Source organism: Typopeltis vanoorti, chromosome 7, assembly GCF_054136105.1.
Source record: "Typopeltis vanoorti isolate ZY-2024b chromosome 7, IOZ_Tvanoo_1.0, whole genome shotgun sequence".
NCBI classification, from domain to species: Eukaryota; Metazoa; Arthropoda; class Arachnida; order Uropygi; family Thelyphonidae; genus Typopeltis; species Typopeltis vanoorti.
Genome location: NC_143555.1, coordinates 99,018,012 through 99,038,958, shown reverse-complemented (window position 1 = coordinate 99,038,958; position 20,947 = coordinate 99,018,012). Strand labels below are relative to the sequence as shown.

Here is a 20,947-nt window from a genome sequence, read left to right as displayed (position 1 = left end):
GTTTATAAACTGATCATCAAAGTGAGTGAGTGAGAGAGAGAGAGAGAGAGAGAAAGAGATTTCGTTTTGAGATTTTTTTTTATTTTTATCAAACTTTACTTTAGTCTTGAGATATACTTTAACCGCCGTCAGATGGAGGTACCTGTCAGTATTGGAAGCTTGTGTTGTCGGGCTAATAATTACGAACCATCATAAAACAGTTTGTAGAAAATACTACAATAATATCTCAGTCACTAATTATATGTATTTTAAAAATATTTCTTTAGTCATAGAAATTCAAAGATTACAGAAATGTTTTCTTTAATCTTCGAACTAATGTGCAGTTGATTCAAAGACAAAAATAAGTTTCGAAAAACTCCGGTGTGGCAATTTTGTAAGAAGATATTGACATTCCAACAGAATGTTTATTATTCTAAAACATTCACTGTATTGACTTCATTATTTTGTGAAATACCACAAGCCTGAAAGAGAAAAAAATAAGATAAAATCAAAAGGACTTATAAAACGTATTATAGTCCTTATAAGGACTGGCTTAAAGAGGCGAAGCAAGAATGCTTTTCATCTTCCCCATTATCTGTAGAGGACAGAGTAGGGATAAGGTGTTATTGGGCTATTAAAGCTCTGATTATGGCAAGAGGGTAACAGCAATAGCCGAATCTCAGTTAGAACTTCATTGGCTACAGCATTGCCATCCATTACCCCCCAAGGGTATTAATCACCGCATCTCATCATCTAAAACGTATTTTAATGAATGACTAGATAATACTGACCAGTATCTAAAGAAAGAATTGGAGGATTGCATTTTTTAAGATATTTTAATGGCCAGTATTTATTTCAGTATTTTCAGTTATTAAAAATTATAAATAAAACTAAATACAATAATAACATTAAAAATTTTTCCTTCCTAAATTAAATTTGTTGAATTTATTTAACACATATATTCAATTTAATTACTTTTAAATATTTGCAGCTTTAGCAGTTTTGTGTATATATATGATATGAAAGTAGAATCTGAACGAAATATTTTGATGGTGTAGGAGATACTAACGCCTTATAGTCCTTATAAGGACTGGCTTAAAGGGGCGAAGCAAGAATGTTTTTCATCTTCCCCGTTATCTGTAGAGGACAGTGTAGGGATAAGGTGTTATGAGCTATTATTAAAGCTCTGATCATGGCAGGAGGCTAACAGCAATAGCCGAGCCTCAGTTAGAACTTCATTGGCTACAGCATTGCCATCCATTACCCTCCAAGGGTATGGTGGTCCTAGCTCCACCGAGATACTAACGCAACCAATTCCTCCTCTTGATTACTATATGGATTTTTTATTTGAATGGGTGTGTCATCATAATTTGATCATTTTCTGAATAATAATCAGCATTATTTTGAAATATGCTATAAAAATTATCGAAGAACAATATATTACACAAGTTTATGGTAATGACGCATGGTTATTATTATCACCGCATTATTATATTTAAAATGAGCAGCCGAGATCGCAGAGTGAATCAGGATCTTTAAAAATTGTAGAACAATATTCAATTATAAAGTTTCAGATGTTTCTTAATGTTTCAAAAAAATCACAGGATAGAAAGCTGATGATAATAATTATTTTATTAAATTATTAAAATATCCTAAAATAAATTAAAATTTTTCTAAAATATTTAAAAATTACTTTATAAACTATAAATCAAATTTGTATACCATATATAATAATAAATATCTGCACTATAAAGAAACTCTACTAAGCAAAATTGAACGCGTCCAAAATTGAACTAAGTCAAAATTGAATTAGCTATCGTCATGTTTCACTTAATTTTATATCTTATTCGCGGAAATTTTATTTCATGTTTCATTTACATTAGCTTTATATCACTTTCATTTAATTTTTTTTTGTCTTAATAGTGGAAAATAACTGTTTAATGTTGTATTTGATATTTAAAGCGTTTCAAGTGAAATTATGATATAAATGACTTCTGCAGCTTAACTGAAAGTAAAAGACAACACAGAAAGATTTATTTAAGGTTTGGTCTCGGAGAAGTGGAAGAGTATCTGTGAAACGACACCATCATCACAGGTGTGCGAAGTATTTCCTTACCATCATGCTCTTACTTGTTTATTTAAGTAAACAGGGGTGTATAGTTACATCTATCTGAGTGTTCCTTGAACAGGCATTTCCCTTTATAGGTGAACCCCGCAGTTCTCAAACACAATCACCGGCTGTTTTGTTTCTTCGCTGTATTCCTACACCACAAGTCCCACTTCTTGTCTTACTCGTTATTCTGGGTATAAACGTTACCTTTTCTTCCTACAACAGTGACCTGCCTGTCAGCTCGCCATGTCATTTGAGTGCTAGCGTTGATATGACCGTGACGTTATCTGTCTTTACTAGACCGTAGTCGGCCCCCATATATCGCTTGCTGTCCTTCGTTGGTGTAACACTGCAATGCAGGACTCATCTGTCACAGAATTAGAGACCGGAAAGGAACAACTAAAACCAAACAATTGAAGTTATTTTTGGTGTTCAGTTTTATTTGATTTTTGTTATCGGCTGATATAAATAAAGAAGCAACATTTAAAAATTATTGTTATTTTTTCTTGGGTGGAATGTAAAACTTAGTAAAATGAAAATTTTCACGAATTATTAGGACTTTAAACTTGCGCGCGCACGCACACACACACACACACACACACACACACACACACACACACACACACACACACACACACACACACACACACACACACACACACACACGGTAGAGAGAGAGAGAGAGAGAGAGAGAGAGAGAGATGCGACAATGGTAAACAACATCAGTCATCCCAGTTCGATAACAAATTAGACCTCCGGAGAGGTATCCGCTCGTGCGTAAGTAGGTGTTTAACGCCGTCATCATCACGTGCGTGACTCTGGGCTAACCCCTCAAGCCGTTTGTCAGCAGGGGTAGTTAACTGTTGTTACTCCTTATTGAATCTTGTTATTCTAAGTGGATTGGTCCTACGGGGGTTGATTAATTAGGTTGGCCACATAAAATTAAACCCTCCATCCTAAAGGTTCGTAAGGGGGGAGAGGGGTGGAAATGAATGAGGGGAGAAAAGGATGATGGAAAAGGAGGAGTTGGATTACTTTGACCGATGTCGCCGGGAGGTCTTCGCTCGCGAACTATCACCGACTCAAGTACAGCGGAAACATTAACAATTTGCTTCCCCAATGCAGTTGTGGATTTCCTCTGCGGTTACCATAGAAACCACACATTTTCTTCTCTGCATAATGATTAGTGTGGGCAATATCTCTCTCTTGCCTTTTCTTCTTTGGAACAAGGTTCAATCGCTAAAAATGTAGGGATGGAAAAGACACCACACACACACACACACACACACACACACACACACACACACACACACACACACACACACACACACACACACAGAGAGAGAGAGAGAGAAGACCGGATTATGTAACAATTTCAGCTCAAAGTAGTTTGAAATAAAATGAATAAGCTATCTTGATCTTCTGCTGCCCCTTATATATATAGTGTCGTTCTTACTAGCTTGGTTATAATAATAAGAATAAAATGTTAAGATTACAGATTTAGGTAGGTGGATCAATCGATAGATAGTTATCTGTTTTTAATTTTTAGTAGATGACGTTTTATATATTATTCACAATTCACGCAAAACACCATTCTATATTTATGTACATCCGAATATTCATTAAATTATATGTAAAAATTAAGCAATAAAAATAAGTATATATTTATATTGCTTTCTTTATGAGATATATTATTATTATTTAAATTTAATATAATTACTCTTAAAATTATAAATGCCAAAATTTTACTTTATACACCATAAAAAAGTATCGCTAGTCTAACATTATTAGAAAATCAGTGAAGATTGTTTTCGTATTTTTTAATAATAAAATTCTAGTTCTAAATTGAAATCATATTTTTAAAAGCTGAAAGAATGGATCTATAATCAATTAATTGCTATGATTATAGTAGTAAGTATGGGTTTATTTGTGTAATCTAATATTTAATTCTTGAAATATTAATTTTACTCCAGCTCAACCGGCTTTAAAGGTTAATAAATAATAAATCTAAGAAAATATTAAAATTTGTTATTTTTCAGTTTTTTTTATAATACAGGTTTCTTGTTTCTACTATTTTTTGACAGAATCTTACACTTTCGTTCCATTTTAATGCTTAAATGGATTCTGTTCATATTAGTGTTATTCATATATATATATTTTTATTATATTTATAGATTTTTGGCTTTTCACTTATGGTTATGTTATGTATAAAATTGAAAACATAACCAGGGTTATGTTTTCAATTTTATACTGATTTTCGTTTATATCATAAGTCGTATATTAAAAAACAAATCCTTGCAGTAATCTACTGAATTACTTCAAGATAGCAAAATTGGCAGAGCATATATGCAGTTGAGTCACTGAAGAATTATACAGATAGAATTAACTGACTAAACTATTGCATTGATGAGGTTTCTGTGAATTGGAATTACTTGGCTGTAACAGACCATTGTGAGTAATAACTAAGGAACAGATCAAGAAGGTGAAGACATTTATTCGTAGTTCATCTTATTTCATATCGGCTTCAGTTTCACTTCAGCTACTTGCATTTTATTTTTAACCTTTTTTCCTTGCTACCCAAGCTTTCTGAATCTTATAATATTGTTGGTATCGACAAGACCTGATGATGATGTAAAAAAGAGGTCCATCATGACTCCTTTTCTACATCAGTCTATCAATACGAAATGTTATATTACACCCAGAATAATTATATGTGAAGCCCATACTCTTTAACTGGATTCTCATCAAGTATATTGACTTCGATCTAAAGGAAATCAATAATTTGAATTCCTAAAAATGATAACGACATTACTTTTGTTGATAACAACTTTCAATTATGATTACAAAAAATATGTTTTAATATATTACAACACGCGCCCAAATATAATGCATAGAAATCGAACATGTGTTAATATTCCACCGTGGCTTTCATTTAAAACAATGATGCATATTTCACTCATTGTGTTTATCGGGTCCATCATTGATTCCTTTTGCTCCTCCTCTGATTACAGCAAAAATATAGAAATAAAAGGAGTAGTTGTAGTCAAACTAATTTTTGTATCAAATGTTTACACAGATGACATCGCTGTAATCGCCACAGGCAAGAACGCTGAACAACTATTGCTTTAAATATTATCGATATAAGATAAAAGTAATCCAACATTTTGGTTATTGAGGATGTGGGTAGACACAGAGCCACCAGTAAGAGTGAAAGACAATTTTGTCATCCAGCCTCACTCTGTGTGTGTGTGTGTGTGTGTGTGTGTGTGTATTCTCTTTTTCTCCCTCTATATCCATCGCATCCGCACAAACCTGTGCGAAGCGTGAGACCGCTAGCACTGTGAGTCCCACGTAGAATCTGCAGATGGAGTGATGTTTGGTTTATAATTACGACCGAGACTACTATAGTTATTAGGTCAACATAATTATCTTCATTATTTACGTATTCTGGAATAAAACCTTCCAGCTATCGTATGAATTTAGCAGCCTCATCATTACTTGAAAATCCTTTTAAATGTTTTTCGCATTCTAGACGGAATGCTAACCCCCCTGCTTTCAAAGAACACTTCGATGTGATGTCTCTTGTTAATGTAACTATCATGAGCATTAATAATATTCGTGTTACCATCTCGATGTCCACTATTCTATCACCTCTGAAAACAGCCGTAGGATGTCTTTTAGTAAATAAATATTAAGTTGACACATCATCATCTCTTACACGCACATATATAGAATGTAGCTTTGAACTAATGCAGAACAGCTTCCACGTTGGGGATTACATTAGGCTTCTACTTAAATGACACATGCGATACTTTCATGCCTTATAACTCAACTCAGTCAGAATTATGAATTCTTAAACCAGTAGTTTAAATGGTCCAAACAATTCATCAAATCTGATATACTATTCAATCAACATAAATGAATGATAAGAATTAGCCATAAAGGCAGTTATCATTGCGAATTCGCAAGACGAAATAGTGATGTAAATATATACATAAATTAACGCTACTATCCTATATACCATAGATGGCCAACAGCAGGCCCGTGGGCCGCATGCGGCCCTTAACGTGATTTTGTGCGGCCCCGGCAGGATAAAAACTATATCAAATTATATGTATTATTAATTTAGTTATTAGTTTCGAGCTATTTAGCTATTAGTCATCGTTGAAAATCGACTTTGATGAACTTGTTGCCGCACATGAACGCTCACAGTGTTCTCATTAAGTTGTGTTACATGTAAAAAAACAAGAAATATGTAATTAAATTTGATTTAACAACTTATATTTAAATCAATCAAGTCTTTTCTATTGTTCTCCCAGTAGTAAAATGATTTAACAAATATAGTAATTCAATACATATAACTATTGCCTTGAAAAAATGCAAAGTTTTCCTTGTGTAAATGGCAAAGTCAGTTTGAGCCAGTTTTACAACCAAAATGTGTGATACAGTAGTCACATACTCACACTTATTTAGTTTTTCATTGAAAAAATATTAAATTTCATCTAAAAGCTGTACTTCTGTTTTCTGATGGATTATAAAAGGAAATGACAATCTGATATAAAAAAAAAATAGCGCGCATAAATCTAAGATTATACAACCACATTTCGATTAAATGTGAACGCGATGTTTTTAAAGATAATACAAAATTATTCAAAAAAATGTTCTAAACATGACGTCAATTGAATTCCAAAAGTATTACTGAAAAGAAGTCTATTTCTAACATTACTCACTAAATATAACCGTAGTTTTCGATCGAGCTTCCATAGCTCACTCGCTATAGACGAAGTCTTTTGGTTGGAAAGACCCAGATTCAAATCCTGTCTTTGACGCGAGAACCGTAATCAATTTTACAATTAAAGATGAGTTAGCAGGTCTTGTACGGAGGTAGATGATATTTTCTCCAGGAAAGTCCAGTTTTTCATTTCTCCGAACAAAACAACTGGTCCAGTGAAGATACATACCTACGGACATTAAGAAGAAAAAAATCAAATCAACAACAACAAAAAAAAACTTCCTCTTAGAATCTCTTAGAGAGATTCTAAGAGGAAGTTCCCCCCTAATCGGGAAACTCGACCTGTCTAAAAACGGACGTGAATGGATGCAGCGTTCGACTTCGTTGGTTACTGTTGGACTGGGAATATTTTGCCCAGTTATCAGGTTTACATGTGGATATGACCTGGATGTTTATTCAAATTGGTCAATTGTTAACAATTAGTCCAACCGTTCTTGACCACAAAGGGCAATATCGCGATTGATCAACTACTAGTCCACCCCCTACCATGGAACTTCCATCAAGACCATAGTTTGAGATATGTTACCCATCAGCATTTGAGTAGCAAATGCTGAAATAAGCACACAGTATAAATAACGAGAAACAGAGTCAGTCCCTCTTATCAGCTCTGACTTGTAATGAAAGATTGTGTCATTTTAACTCTCTTCCGAAAATATATGCTCTAAAATAGATACTGATAAGGAGGGTCCAAATTCAAGTTAGCTTGGTTTTTTGGTTCATCATCATCTAAGTTTTTGCAGTGCTAAATGGCAGTCACTTGGTTATTTAGTTTGTTGGTATAAAACATGTAGAACTGTGCAATTCAGGCTTGTTTTACTTCACTATTACCAATATTATTAAAATGTTTCAGAACATATTTCTGTTGCAGAATATGCAACGATTATAAGAATTTTGTATACATATTTTGTGTCGTCTGAATGATGTATAAAAATGTTTTAAATTTTTCCAATAAGATGACACATTGCATGGGGGGGGGAAGCAGCTGGACAACCGATTTACATGAAAATAAAATTGTGTATGAGACGAATACCAGAGTTCTGATTTCACACTGAGTCGGCAGCTTTATTCTCTGACCACAAAGGTGTACAAACTTACTAAGTTAGCATTCTCCTAAGACACGGTCCTGTAGTGCGCTCTGTGTGGTCTAGGAAGTTGCTGTGTTTGCGTGCGTCTGTCCCGATTAACGTCAAGCAATCCGGTAGATAGCGGTGGTGTATCTCTTTGTCATTTCACCCAAGGAGGCTAAAATGAAAGGGATTGTTCGCTCTGTAGATTGTACAATATGTGGATGTCTATGGGATCAACGAGATTCATTGCGTCGATGCAAACATACCATAGTAGAAAAGTTATATTCTTCAGTCCACACGACAGCTCTTCAACAGCACTATTGTGTCTATTACATTGAACGAAATAAAGAATTTCTTTTTTTTTTTGGCATTACAAGGTGACCATATTGAATATGGTCACTTAGCAACGTTGAGTGAAAGAGACCAGATAAAAAAAAATAAAAAATAACTTGTTCATACATCCATGTAAAATACTGCAGTAAATAGGAAGCACTTCGTATCCAAAATACGTACAATGACTGTCAAATATATCAACAAATATCGGCAACTTTAAAAGATTTTGAAACGCATATAGTTGATAAACTTAATCCTGTTCCTTCATAGGAGATAAATCATTTTCATCTTACGTCAACTAGCACATTTTTCTTACTTTTTGGAAAGGAGTGATTTAATGTGTACCATAAATTAAAATAGTCACCGAAGAGGCTTAAAAACCCAATCTATTAATCTTAAAGTTTCTCAAGATACTTAAAAAAATTACTTCATTTAAGCACACCAGTAACAAGGCACTGTTGTAATCCTAGCGCTGATGAGGTGATAAAAAAAAAACAACCTTGGTGTGCTTAAACTAATAACTTTACAGACTTTGGAAGTGATTAACGACGCTTCATCTTTTCAAGTAGGAAATTGCGCTCCGTTTTCTATGTATACAAATTTGATATTTTCATGCACAACGTAAGGTTCCAATTATTTACACGGATTTGAGTGATGAAGCCTTGTGAAGGAAATATAAATGTATGTGGCTGTTTGGAGTATTGGATTTCCATGCTTGAAACCTGAAAACCACGATGGAATTCATACCTAGCTAGAAAGAGATTATTTAAAAGATTAACTTCGATTAAAGGCAAATTTCAAGTATATATATATTATATAATATAATGTATATTATATTATATAACAATACATACATATATACAACAATATATGTATATATTGTTGTTTTATATTATTCTACAGATATTCCGTTAGTTCTAATTAAGGCCACTTTCAAGGCGTGGCGCACTTTTTCTTTCCTATTTACAAAATCGCTTTCTTGACGATTTTTTTCCGTTCGTTATATTGCACATATTTTTAAGTTCGCAATCTTTATTTTATATTCATTTATTTCTTAATTTACATGTACATATTATACAAAAAAATATACATTACATGTACAAAATACATGTTATATAAAAATGAAATGCGTAAAAACCCAAAACAAATTTATTATTTAGTAACCAATCAGACAACCATGCAGATTTGTATTATTAGTTTCGTTATTATTGCCATCTCCATGGTTTTGGATTCGCAAAACATTGGGTATGTTATTAGAACCAAATGTGACTAATTAATGGATTTTTTATATACATTCAAAAACTAGAAACAAACAAAATGAATGATCCATTCTTCGTTAATTAAGACATTTACTTAATAATAATTTTTAATAATTAATAATTATTCTTATGTTTTAGCCTCAATGGAGAGTACATTTTTTCTCTTCTCATTGAGCAGGAGGAGTAACAGGAAAAAAATGAAGAAAATAAACACGAAAAATACTAATTTTAAAACCGAAGTTATTCTAGTTTCACCACAGTAAGATGATCCAATAATTACTTATTGAATTGACGTTCTTTATTTACCCTCCCCCCCATCAAGGGAAGAACATTTTCTAAGGACACATCTTGAAGATATTAATTTCGGCATCTATAAGAAGTTGCACTTAGAAGTGGTATCCCACCGACACATTTGATACGAAAGCAAAAGCAAATTAGGAACTTAATGTGGATTTAATTAATTTTTCTTACTTCTGTCCTTAATTAATTTCTTCAGCTTAAGTAAACAGAAAGGCTATTTGTCATACTTGAAGTTTTAGAAAATAAAAAAAAAAAATAACACCCAAAGAAACTGTTTAATAAGATATTTTAATTAATCATTTTTCTCATTAATTATCTGTTTCCTTCTAATAAAATGAGACTACTGCCGACTTATATAAATGAATATTTACAGAAAAACAGTTTATAAATTTCCAAAGATATTTCTGAAAACAGGCAAGGGTTGCTATATCGAACACTTTGCAACTGCCTTCATTATTTATACACTTGTAAGTTAATGTATTCCTCAAGAGACAAGACTTGTTAATTTTTGTTGCTAATAATACTACTTTAGGAATTCTTGTTTGTAACATTATTATTATATTTAAATTTTATAAAAAAAAATCAAAAATTAATCTATATATCGAACCGACAGTATTACGTTCTACTAACTATAACTAATGTAGTACAGTTCAGCTATTTGCAGCGTTAGTTATTTATTTGTATAGACTAACTTTTAACAAAAATTCTAATTTTATTAAATTAATCTCTAAAAATATGTTTAAAAATTAATATTATTCAAAATACTTTGAAAACTAAATTATAAACTTTTAATTTGTTTTTACTCTTTTAGTTTTTTAAATACACCATTAAGTTTAATTCTTATTTTATAATTAAATAATTTGAAACAGGTAAGAAAAATTCCGTAAGTTGAGTGCCTTGGAGTTTTAGTACTTAAAATGTGATAACACTGAATCAAGTTAATTATAATTTATTATCCTTTAATAATAGCGTTTTTCATAAGTTAAAAAAGACTAATAAATGATAATTGCTATAGTCAAACATTAGGCAGTATTTACGGTGGCAATATCATCAGGCAAGATTTTGCATTTACAGTCAATCTGTGGGTTAAATTTCGTGGAGAAAAATGGCAAAATAATACAACAAATAGAGTTTTAATGTTTTTATTTTTTAAATATATGATGTATACATAAACCCCGGATTTATGGCACTTCTTTTATGCCTATCTTATGCGCTTTTAGACTTATTTATTTTTACTTTGCGATATCATCAAGCAATCTACACTGTAGAGACATTTTCTTTAGCATTACTTAAAAAGCCTTCCTGTTTACAAACTCAATAAAGCTAATTCTGTGATATAATACGACTTTCTCCCCTATCCTACTCTTGTTCTATTAGTTATGCGGGGTGGACGAGCTAGTTCTATATTAATAGGTTCGTGGTAGGCAGTTTACGGCGAAATAAGACTCGGACTTCAAATATTTCGTTAACATCAAGATATCTTCGGACTTCATATGCAGAATAAGTAATACCGAAGTCTTTCAATATCACTGCTACCATTTCTTCTATATTTCTATACTACTCCGACAAGTTAAACATCTTTAGTAATAATACAGCATCACATGGATGGTATAGTACTTCGTGTATTTGTTTTTAAGACGTGGAAAGATATTAAGACTTTGAAGAATATAAAGATAAAACCTGCATTTCAGCTTATAGCAAAGATAAAAAGAAATAAAACAACTCAGTAATCTTATCTATCTAAATTAATGCTATTTCTCGTTAAGAAAGATATCTTTATGAATAACCTTATGATATATGGCATTTTGGTAATTGCCATCACCGCCCTACATCTGATAGCAAATTCCTGCACTTTATTCCTCCACTGGGGAAGAAGAGTAGCAAATCAGCTAGCGATTTCCAAGCCTGGCTTTGTGTTGGCTATGACAGGCATCTGGATTTAGTGCTGCACATTGCTTCGTCTCCTGCGTTGGTCCGTTCGCCGGGAAAAAAATTTATTGCTTCACCTTTCCCGCACTACTGCTATACGATAGGTTTCCTCAGTAAGGCAGCGAATCAAGTGCTTTAGCGTATGGTGGATGGCTACTCTAGCCTTTTAAGACCGGTGTTATCTTATTGACGTTCCTTCATGGAAACCCAAAATCGTCAATTTATTTTATTTTGAGTATTTGCTTTAAGTAGTACTTTCTTTAATCCGAAGATGTGAGCAGAGTTCATCCTTGAAATCCATAAAACAATGCTAAAGGGAAGATAGCAATAATCAAAGATATGACAAACATTCTCAATGAAATGCACGAAACCTCCCATTCTCACAAATTAAAAATATATTTTCATGCGTCTCATTGTTGTATTGATATACGCTCTGAGTAATATAAAAAGTCACATGTAAATGCTACTGTATTAACCGATTGTTTTATATTAATTAGTAATATTAATAAACTACAATACATTGTCACTGCAATGGACCACAACCGGAAATTTTATACATCATATCTCACTCTGGTTTTAAATACACCTCTACAGAATAATCCATCAATATACTAGTGAAGAGCATGCAATGGCAAGCGATATTAGTGAATTCAAGAGATATCTCTGTTTTCGAGGAACACGAACACAGCATTTAAAGGTAGTGGGACTTTAATTGTACATCAGTCTAATAAATCCAGTAAACTAGCTAATGTGTTTCTTCTTGAAACGACGGATAAAAACCTCCTGGCCAAAAATGACAATGGACAGCAGCTTGCAACATAAAATGACTCTGCGAACTATATTGAAGCTATTATCAATCTGTCTATAATTATAAATTGCTTTGATTTAATTATATTCATAATTTAATTATAAAGATTACTTTGCATAATCTAACTAGCAATTTCAACTTTTTTTAAACACAAGAAACTCCTTCTGTCTTTGGTGTATGAATATGTTGTATGTGAATCCATTTTAATGATACAATTTTATTAATTAAAATTAGCAATTCATTTATTAATGAATGTAATTAAATTTAAAGTAATTGAAATATAAATTAGCAATTACTTATGCATTCTTTAAACATCCATTTCTCAAATCCAATATCTCAAAGAGAAAACACAAGCTTTTCATTACATTTTAGTTATTTTTATGTTTATTTTATCTAGTATATTGTGATAAGGTCGTGAGACTCGTGCAGGCAAGCATGACATCATCTTATAAAACCAAATTTAATACTATTGGTTCTAATACGATAATATCTGTGAAGTGTGCGTTGGACGATTTTCCGGTATGCGTTTAATTAAATTTTATTTCGTAGTGAAAAAATAATTAAATCATGCGAGGATAACTAAAGGCAAATTTAATATAAAATTGCATATAATATAAAATTTAGATTATATTATGAAGGTCTGAAGTGACTTGAAATAGTTCCATGCCATGATCAGAGCTTTAATAGCTTAACAACACCTTATCCCTACACTGTCCTCTACAGATAACGGGGAAGATGAAAAGCATTCTTGCTTCGCCCCTTTAAGCCAGTCCTTATAAGAACTATAAGGAATGTATACATGAGAAGAAGAGTCCTTTTAGGACTTACAGGGTAATGAATGGCACTGCTGTAGCCAATGAAGTTTTAAATGAGGCTCGACTATTGCCGTTACTCCCATGACTAGAGCTTTTAGCTCAATAACACCCCATCCACACTGATTTTCTTCATTCAGATGACGGGATAAAGAGTCAAGGACTCAGTCCATCTCCCAGTTCTTTTAAGAACTAGGAATGTATATATAACCCCGCGTGGTGGCCATCCACTCATTATATACGTGTTTATGTTTATTTTCGGCTATTATATTATACGTATCTAAATTTCACATAACTGAGCTTAATTCCCAACACCTTTCTCATATTATGCATTTCGACTCCTATAGTACATTTTGTACTGGCTGGGTTAAGGATTTTGTTTCGTTTTAGCTCCACTGTAGCCCATGCATGTCGTAAGAGGCGACTAAAGTGGGACGAAGTTTCGCTCTCTTAGGTTTCTTCCGGAGTTTTGCTCCCGGTGAGGGAGGGGGGGCTTAGATTTCGGGGGGAGGTTTCCCTGAGAGAGCATTTTGAGCATCTGGGGAGAATTCTCCGGCGTGGACCGTGAGGGGCCTCGTCGGTGGACGCTTTTCCCTGGAATATGAGCGATTCTACTCAGTGGTAGTGGTGGTGGTGGTGGGGGGAGGTGCCGTCGCTGAGTTGGACGATCTTTCGGCCACTCGTGAGGAGTGGTCCGTGGGATCGTCTTAATTTTTAGAAAGAGCCTTTACTTACATACCAGCCCCACTATAGGCCATGCATGTCGTACGAGGAGACTAAAATGGGTACCCAGGGAGGGTAATGGATGGCAGTGCTGTAGCCAATGAAGTTCTAATTGAGGCTCGGCTATTGCTGTTACCCTCATGGCATGATCAGAGCTTATAGTCCTATATTACCCTATTCATACATTTTCTTCTACAGATAACGGGGAATATGAAAAGCATTCTTGCTTCATCCATCTAGCCAAAAAAAAAAAAAAAAAAAAAAAATTTATACATACTTTATATTTACATGAAAATGTATGCAGTATGACTGCATACATTTTCATCATACTTTTAAATTTCTTTTTAGTTTGAGTCTTACTCAAAAATCTTTAAAACAACTTAAACTTTCTTAAGCTAGGATATTATTCCCTCCTGGTTCGAGCGTATTTACTCTCCTAAACAAAAACAGCACTTGAACACAAAAACCAAGTGTACCGTAATGATGTACCATGATCCTAACGTATACGCTTTACATGTGTCAAATTCAAGCATAGAAAACTGCAATAGTACATAACAATTGCATTCTAACCCTTAAAGACACTCTTAAATATTTCAATAGTTATATATTAACCACACAGTACAGACGAGAAAATATTGCCTAAAAAATCTACTGGAAATTTAATTTATCTAACTGTTAAGTTTTTCAGATAACTATTATATACATTTCGTTCATTATAGAAGTAAGTGTCTAGAGAAATTGTCCTGGTATTATATTTTCATAAAATGGAAATGTGGATATGATGTTCAATCTTCATTTTAGCGTTAACACGACACCAGGTGTTTCGACCACGGGAAATATGAAAATTTTCCGCTTTGTAGACTTCTAAGTATCCACTTCCGATCCCATCCCTTCAGCCTTCAACATGCTTTATCATAATGATCCGTATGAAGTAAATTATGCTTTCTTCCGTTCGTTCCTTTGGCCACTGACGATGACCACTCATGCACATGCACACATTAATCCGACCCTACTGGTCGAGCACGCTCAATTAGGTCAACCGCAGATGCGTCTTCCATTGTAGCGGATCTCATTGTCCCATTGGGAGCTGGTAACGCATGTTAGAGATGGTGGAAAAAATTGCTACTGATAGGCCTATCTGTTTACCTTCACTAGTGAACAATGACTCTCTTGTGTATCACTGGTTACCTTGGAAACTCACGTGCGCCAAGAAAATTGCTAACAATATGTTTCGAAAGAAGTTTTTAAAGCCATGACAGAACTCCCAAATTTAAAGGTAAGGTACAGTGCAACATGCATAGAAGTATGTAATATAATTCACTGCATTTCTTCACCGGCACTATAATAATATTGTAGCATGTAGTTCTTTGATTAATAATTACAAATAGTGTGGGTCTTAATAGTGGTAGGTTTTTTTCATCCCACAGCCAAGCAAACCGACCCGGAGAACATACACAATTTACTCACAAAATAAGTGAATAAAATAAAGATTATATATATTTATATATAGAAATAAGATCAACTAGCTTATCCAAAATTTATTGTTACGGAAACCAATGTAGGTGCCGTGCCGAAAGGCTAAGTATCGTAGTTTATTATTATTACGTTTTTCTCTGGTGAGAGATACTAAACTATAGAGAGGGGTTTATACTGGATATTTATGTGTTTATACAATGTGAATCCCATCTACCTACCGGAAAGTCGTAAAAGTCTATTGCACATTAATACTGTGGGTCAACTAAACATTAGATCCCCATCTCCTGCGTTAGAGACTGAACAAGGAACTTTATCAAGCCACTTCAGGCCTCCAATAAGCAGGAGAATGGTCGGAGACCGAGCAAAGAAATCTTCCACACAGCTATCGATGCTCAGGTGAGATTTCAATCCAGAGCATGTTGTTTAGCGAGTTAGTAAGCTATTCACCCGGTCAATCTAGATTAAGAAAACTGAGTGAGAATAGTGGCAAGAAAGCAATTAAGTGAAATTTATTTAATTTGAATTGGTTCAGTTGGCTTGGTTAGAAGGAACTGAAACAATATGAAGCCAGTCTATAACGGTTGTTAATTGCATCTGTTATCTGGCTTGTTAGTATGTATTGAAAAAAAAATGGAATTTCCTAGAGTAAAAAACCAACCACCTGCGCATAAGACTGGCTAACTCAATGTCATTTGAAAAGCGCTTAAAAAGGCTCTTCGCTTCTTCGTAGACAGGGTTCGAATGGATGTCTTATCAGATTAAGAGAAAAAGCAAACTTCTTGTAACTGTGAGGTGGAAAGTTAGTGTGGAAACTGCGTTTTAAAAAAAACAGTTAGTGGGGATGAATATTGTTGCCGTAGGTGTAAATCAGATCACCTATATCTTTGAAGTGGAGTGAGTTTCTGGGGATTTTTTCAGCGGACAATTTACTCTATCTCTCTATGATTATTTCTTATTTATATAGCGCATCTAGGAGAGGAAAACGAAAAGAATATTACTCGATCTCCTGGATTCTTTTAAAGTTTAATTTAGTGTCGTGTCCAGTAGCCGGTCTACTGTCCAATCGTGCTATTTGATAGAAAAAAAAATTGAGAAAATAAAATCTGGAACTTTTGTAAGTTAGAACCATATTTCGCGTTGAATTCTTCAATGAATAGGTACCTTAGTCCGCCGTCCCCCCTTATCCGCGGTCAACCCTGGTTCCAAAATATTAAATGAAAAATTTCAGAAATAAAAAATTTATAATTACTTCGGCAAAGTGGATATTAGATCCAACATTATTTCAAAACCGAATGTTTGTCGAAACTATGAAAGTTTCGTAAGTTGAGTTGACCTGAGAGTTTACGAGAATACAATGATCAGCATCTCGAGTTGCGTTAGCTTGCACTACTTGACTTAAGTAGCTAAAGTAACTGGGGAATACCGAGAATTCTATTCTCGTAAGCTCTCAGGTCAACTTACGAAACTTTCATAGTTCTACATACATTCGGCTTTGAAATAATGTTAGATCTAATATCCATCTTTCTTATGTAATATGACATCGCCGAAATAAAGCCGTGTGGCTCTTTCTTTTAGTAATAGACAATTCATCAGTTTTTAAATTGCGCGCCGTTCTGAATAGTTCTTGGTTATCAGATCGACTGTCGTGGTATCGCAGCGCTTGTGTTCAAGTAATCTTATTTCACTTCATAATGGCCACAAAATACAAGAGTAGTGATGCTGTCAATTCGGATATGCTAAAGAGAAGCCGTAAAGTGCTTTCTTTTAAGTGAAAAGATGAAAATTCTCTAAAACTGAATATATTAAATAAATATATTCAGTTTTACCATCATCCTATTGAAGACAAACTGCCCAGGTCGAGTACCACACACACACACACACACACACACACACACACACACACACATACGATCCAGATCTTTTGTCGTTCTAGCTCAATATCACGTCAGTGAATTTGCTTTCCTTAGAATATAGAAATCTTCAGGAAAGTGGCGCAACCTTAATGAGAAGATTCAAATAATGGAAAATACTCTTGCAAAGAATCAAACTTTCAGACGAGCTGCCTATATGTTATCATTTATTCATTTTCTCCCAAATTACCCCGCTTTCAAAGAAAGCGTAGAACATCGTGATGATTAATAGCACTTGGACCAACAGCTGACCGAACCACTCGAGACAACGATTAGTCAGCCCGCATCTTCTTTTGTTAACCCATCTGTTGTTTGTTTGATTACGATAAACAGCCCGCAGGGCATTTATTTAGCGTATAAACAACCTCACAAATCATCGTAGTCGGTTTCTTTTCTAAACGGAAAGATGAGAAGAATGAAGGCCGACTTAATAAGCCCTCTTGAGAGGTACGAGGTTGTTAAGAGGTTGAACGAGAAATACTGATTGTGAAAACATCTATTTACTTCACTGAGAGAAAGCCCACTTAAGCAAAATACGTTACAATCAAAGACACCTTTGTACTCTTTGGTAGTTACTATGGAAACCAGATGATGTGATATATCTGCAAACAACATGAATGGTTGTTCTTGATTTCGTCATATACGCATGCGTAATCAATACAAATAACCAACTATTTTTTTTTTAAATCCAAGCCATCGATATTTTATTATCGCCAATATTTTAAATGAATACAATTAAAAGGCAGAAGAAAATCTTCATTAAGGTTAGTCATTCTTGAATAATAACTACTAATTATTCTGAATAATAAAACAGGATTATTTCAGAAGAATAACTAACATTAGTCGAGAATAATTTATTTTAATCTGGCATCATATATTCCCGAATATCCAGTCATATTGTCAATGTACATAAAACGTTAGTATTTGTAGTTCAAATATTCTACTTTAAATGTAAAAATATGATACGTTATACACTAATAAACTATTGTAAATTTCAATAGATATATTTCGAATGTTAGAGAATCAATGTGTATATACATTTTAATAATAATAATAATAATAATAATAATAATATATTTTTTTAAATAATAATAATAATTTATTACGTATGATACAACATTACATACGTTTGTTTACATATGAAACAATATTACTTACATTTGTTTACGTATGATACAACATGGCATACATTTCTTTACATTTGATACATTTCATGTATTCTGATAATAATAATAATAATTTTTTTTCGCAATAATAATTATAATAATTTATAACATATGATACAACATTACATACGTTTATTTACATGTGATACATATATTACATGCATTTAATTACATATGACACATTTATTATTATTTATTTATTTATTTATTTTTTATTTTGGATGAGATGAGATGAGATGTATTTTCCCAGCTTTCAACCTCGAAGCTTATTTGTGAGCTTATCTGAGGATGACACCAGTTATTATTTATTGGTTTAGGGAAGCTATGAAATCAAATCTATGTTTAACTGGCTTGATTTTCATTATAGCCGTTGATTGAGAAATTCGCACGCGCACGCAGACACACACACACACACACACACACACACACACACACACACACACACACACACACACACACACACACACACACACACACACACACACACACACACACACACTAATAATAATAATAAATCAGATCTCATTATCATCGCAAATAATTGACGTGCTTTTATGAATAAAATAATACTAGCTTTGTAAACACAGTGGCAGACTTACCATAAGAGAAATCGGACCTAGGAATGCAGATTTATCCCTACTTTAAATTTAAAAGCTGTTACCATTGTTATCAAAATGTTGGAGAAAAAAAAATATGAAGCATTTTTTTCCTATCAAAGTAGATTCTCTAATCAGAAATGTTAGAGAAGTACCAATACAGGTAGCATCTTTTACCAAAGTAGCTTCCATTAAGGAATAGAGACAAAATCGTGAAATGATTTTAATCAGAATCGCGCTATGAACTTAAAGAATGAGTAATGAAAGCTGGTAATAATTATCAGCTTAATGGAAAAACACTGCCTTGCCTATTTTTTTTTTTTTTTCATTAACAAATTAGTAGTTTGTTCACCTGTTAACCATGACTTTTTTTTTTTTTTTTTCAAGATTTCCATTAGCAAGATGGTGACTCACACTCTTCAATTTTTACTGTGCCGTAATAGTTCAAAATTTTATTTTTGTGAAAAAGAATGAGCAAAAAAATGTTTACTTTTTGAATACTATGAAAATCTAGTAGATAACTGTATGAAAGTTTTCCTTTCTACTTCCATTAATGATAGGAAAAATTATAAAAGGTGTTTAAAGGAAAAGTTCTAAAATTTTGAAAAAATTAAAAATAAAGAATTTTTTTATTAAATTTTCTTAGCAAAAAAGAAACTCTGAAGTTAAATATAAATACAATAATGAATTTTTATGAAAAAAGGGCGTTACTAAAAGATAAATTGTTTTCATGGATAAATATGATTGTTCAAACAATAGTTTTTCGCCCTTTCCATATAAGAAAAACTGAGTATGAATATGCAGTGAAGTCTTAAGTTTTCCGTTGCCAATACGTTAACCGACAGCACCAAAGTGATTGATTTGTGCCGGATTTGGCGAACTTCCCAAACTATCCATTCAAACTTTGAACAAATTGGATTTTCTACCGTCAAAGTTTTCTTTCTTCTATCTCGCTTTTTTTTTTTTTTTTTTTGTCTCCTCTGTAGATAAATTTTCCTTCTATTTAAAGGCAAAATGTTGAAAATGAATTGAGAATTGTCTTTGGATTTGAAAGAAAATTTTCCAACTAGAATAATGGCTTAGAACTCAGGGAATGACAGAAGGGTGTAGCATTTAGTATTACGGCACTAGGATATTATATAATGATGGCGTACAGACCAGATTATCGTACGATAATCCACTTTATATTTCACGATTTTGTTTTGCGAACTCTATTCTATTTGCGAATAGAAATCTGCTGGTTAAATTTACTATTCCCACGTTTCCAATTATTTAAACTTATTTTTAAAATCACAATAAAACCATTTGACTTCATCATTTACATCATTCTAGCTATTAATCTGTCCTAACAACGTTTGATTATGGTGTGTTTCCTCATTTCTCCATTTTCCTATTTAATAGGAAATTAAATAGGAAATATTCACCTGATGCTAATGTAGTCTTTTTTTCGAGGAGGGCTTTGTGGTTTTCATTCTTTAATTGTGATTTGGTTTTGGATCTTACAGCAGGGTTGAAAATGAAATGTGGAAACAGGCAGCTAGAGTAAATGATATTCGATCGAAAATATTCAAATATGGAGGTATAAAAATCATACAGTGTTGTTACACTGAGTAATTCTAGATGAGCAACCATAAAGTAGAATAAGAAAAAATAATAATAATATGAAAATTATGGAAGAATTTGCTCT

The 20,947-nt window shown here is 33.1% G+C and overlaps 1 protein-coding gene across 1 annotated transcript in view; it reads right to left on the bottom strand.

Annotated features, from left to right (window-relative positions):
- Positions 1–438: 438 nt before the first annotated feature.
- LOC150104897 (ankyrin repeat and sterile alpha motif domain-containing protein 1B-like) overlaps positions 439–20,947 on the bottom strand; it is a 124,738-nt gene continuing 104,229 nt past the window's right edge. The window contains exon 21 of the mRNA XM_090395083.1: positions 439–461. Within this exon, the coding sequence (XP_090251209.1) occupies positions 439–461 (23 nt within the window). The remainder of the gene's footprint in view (positions 462–20,947) is intronic.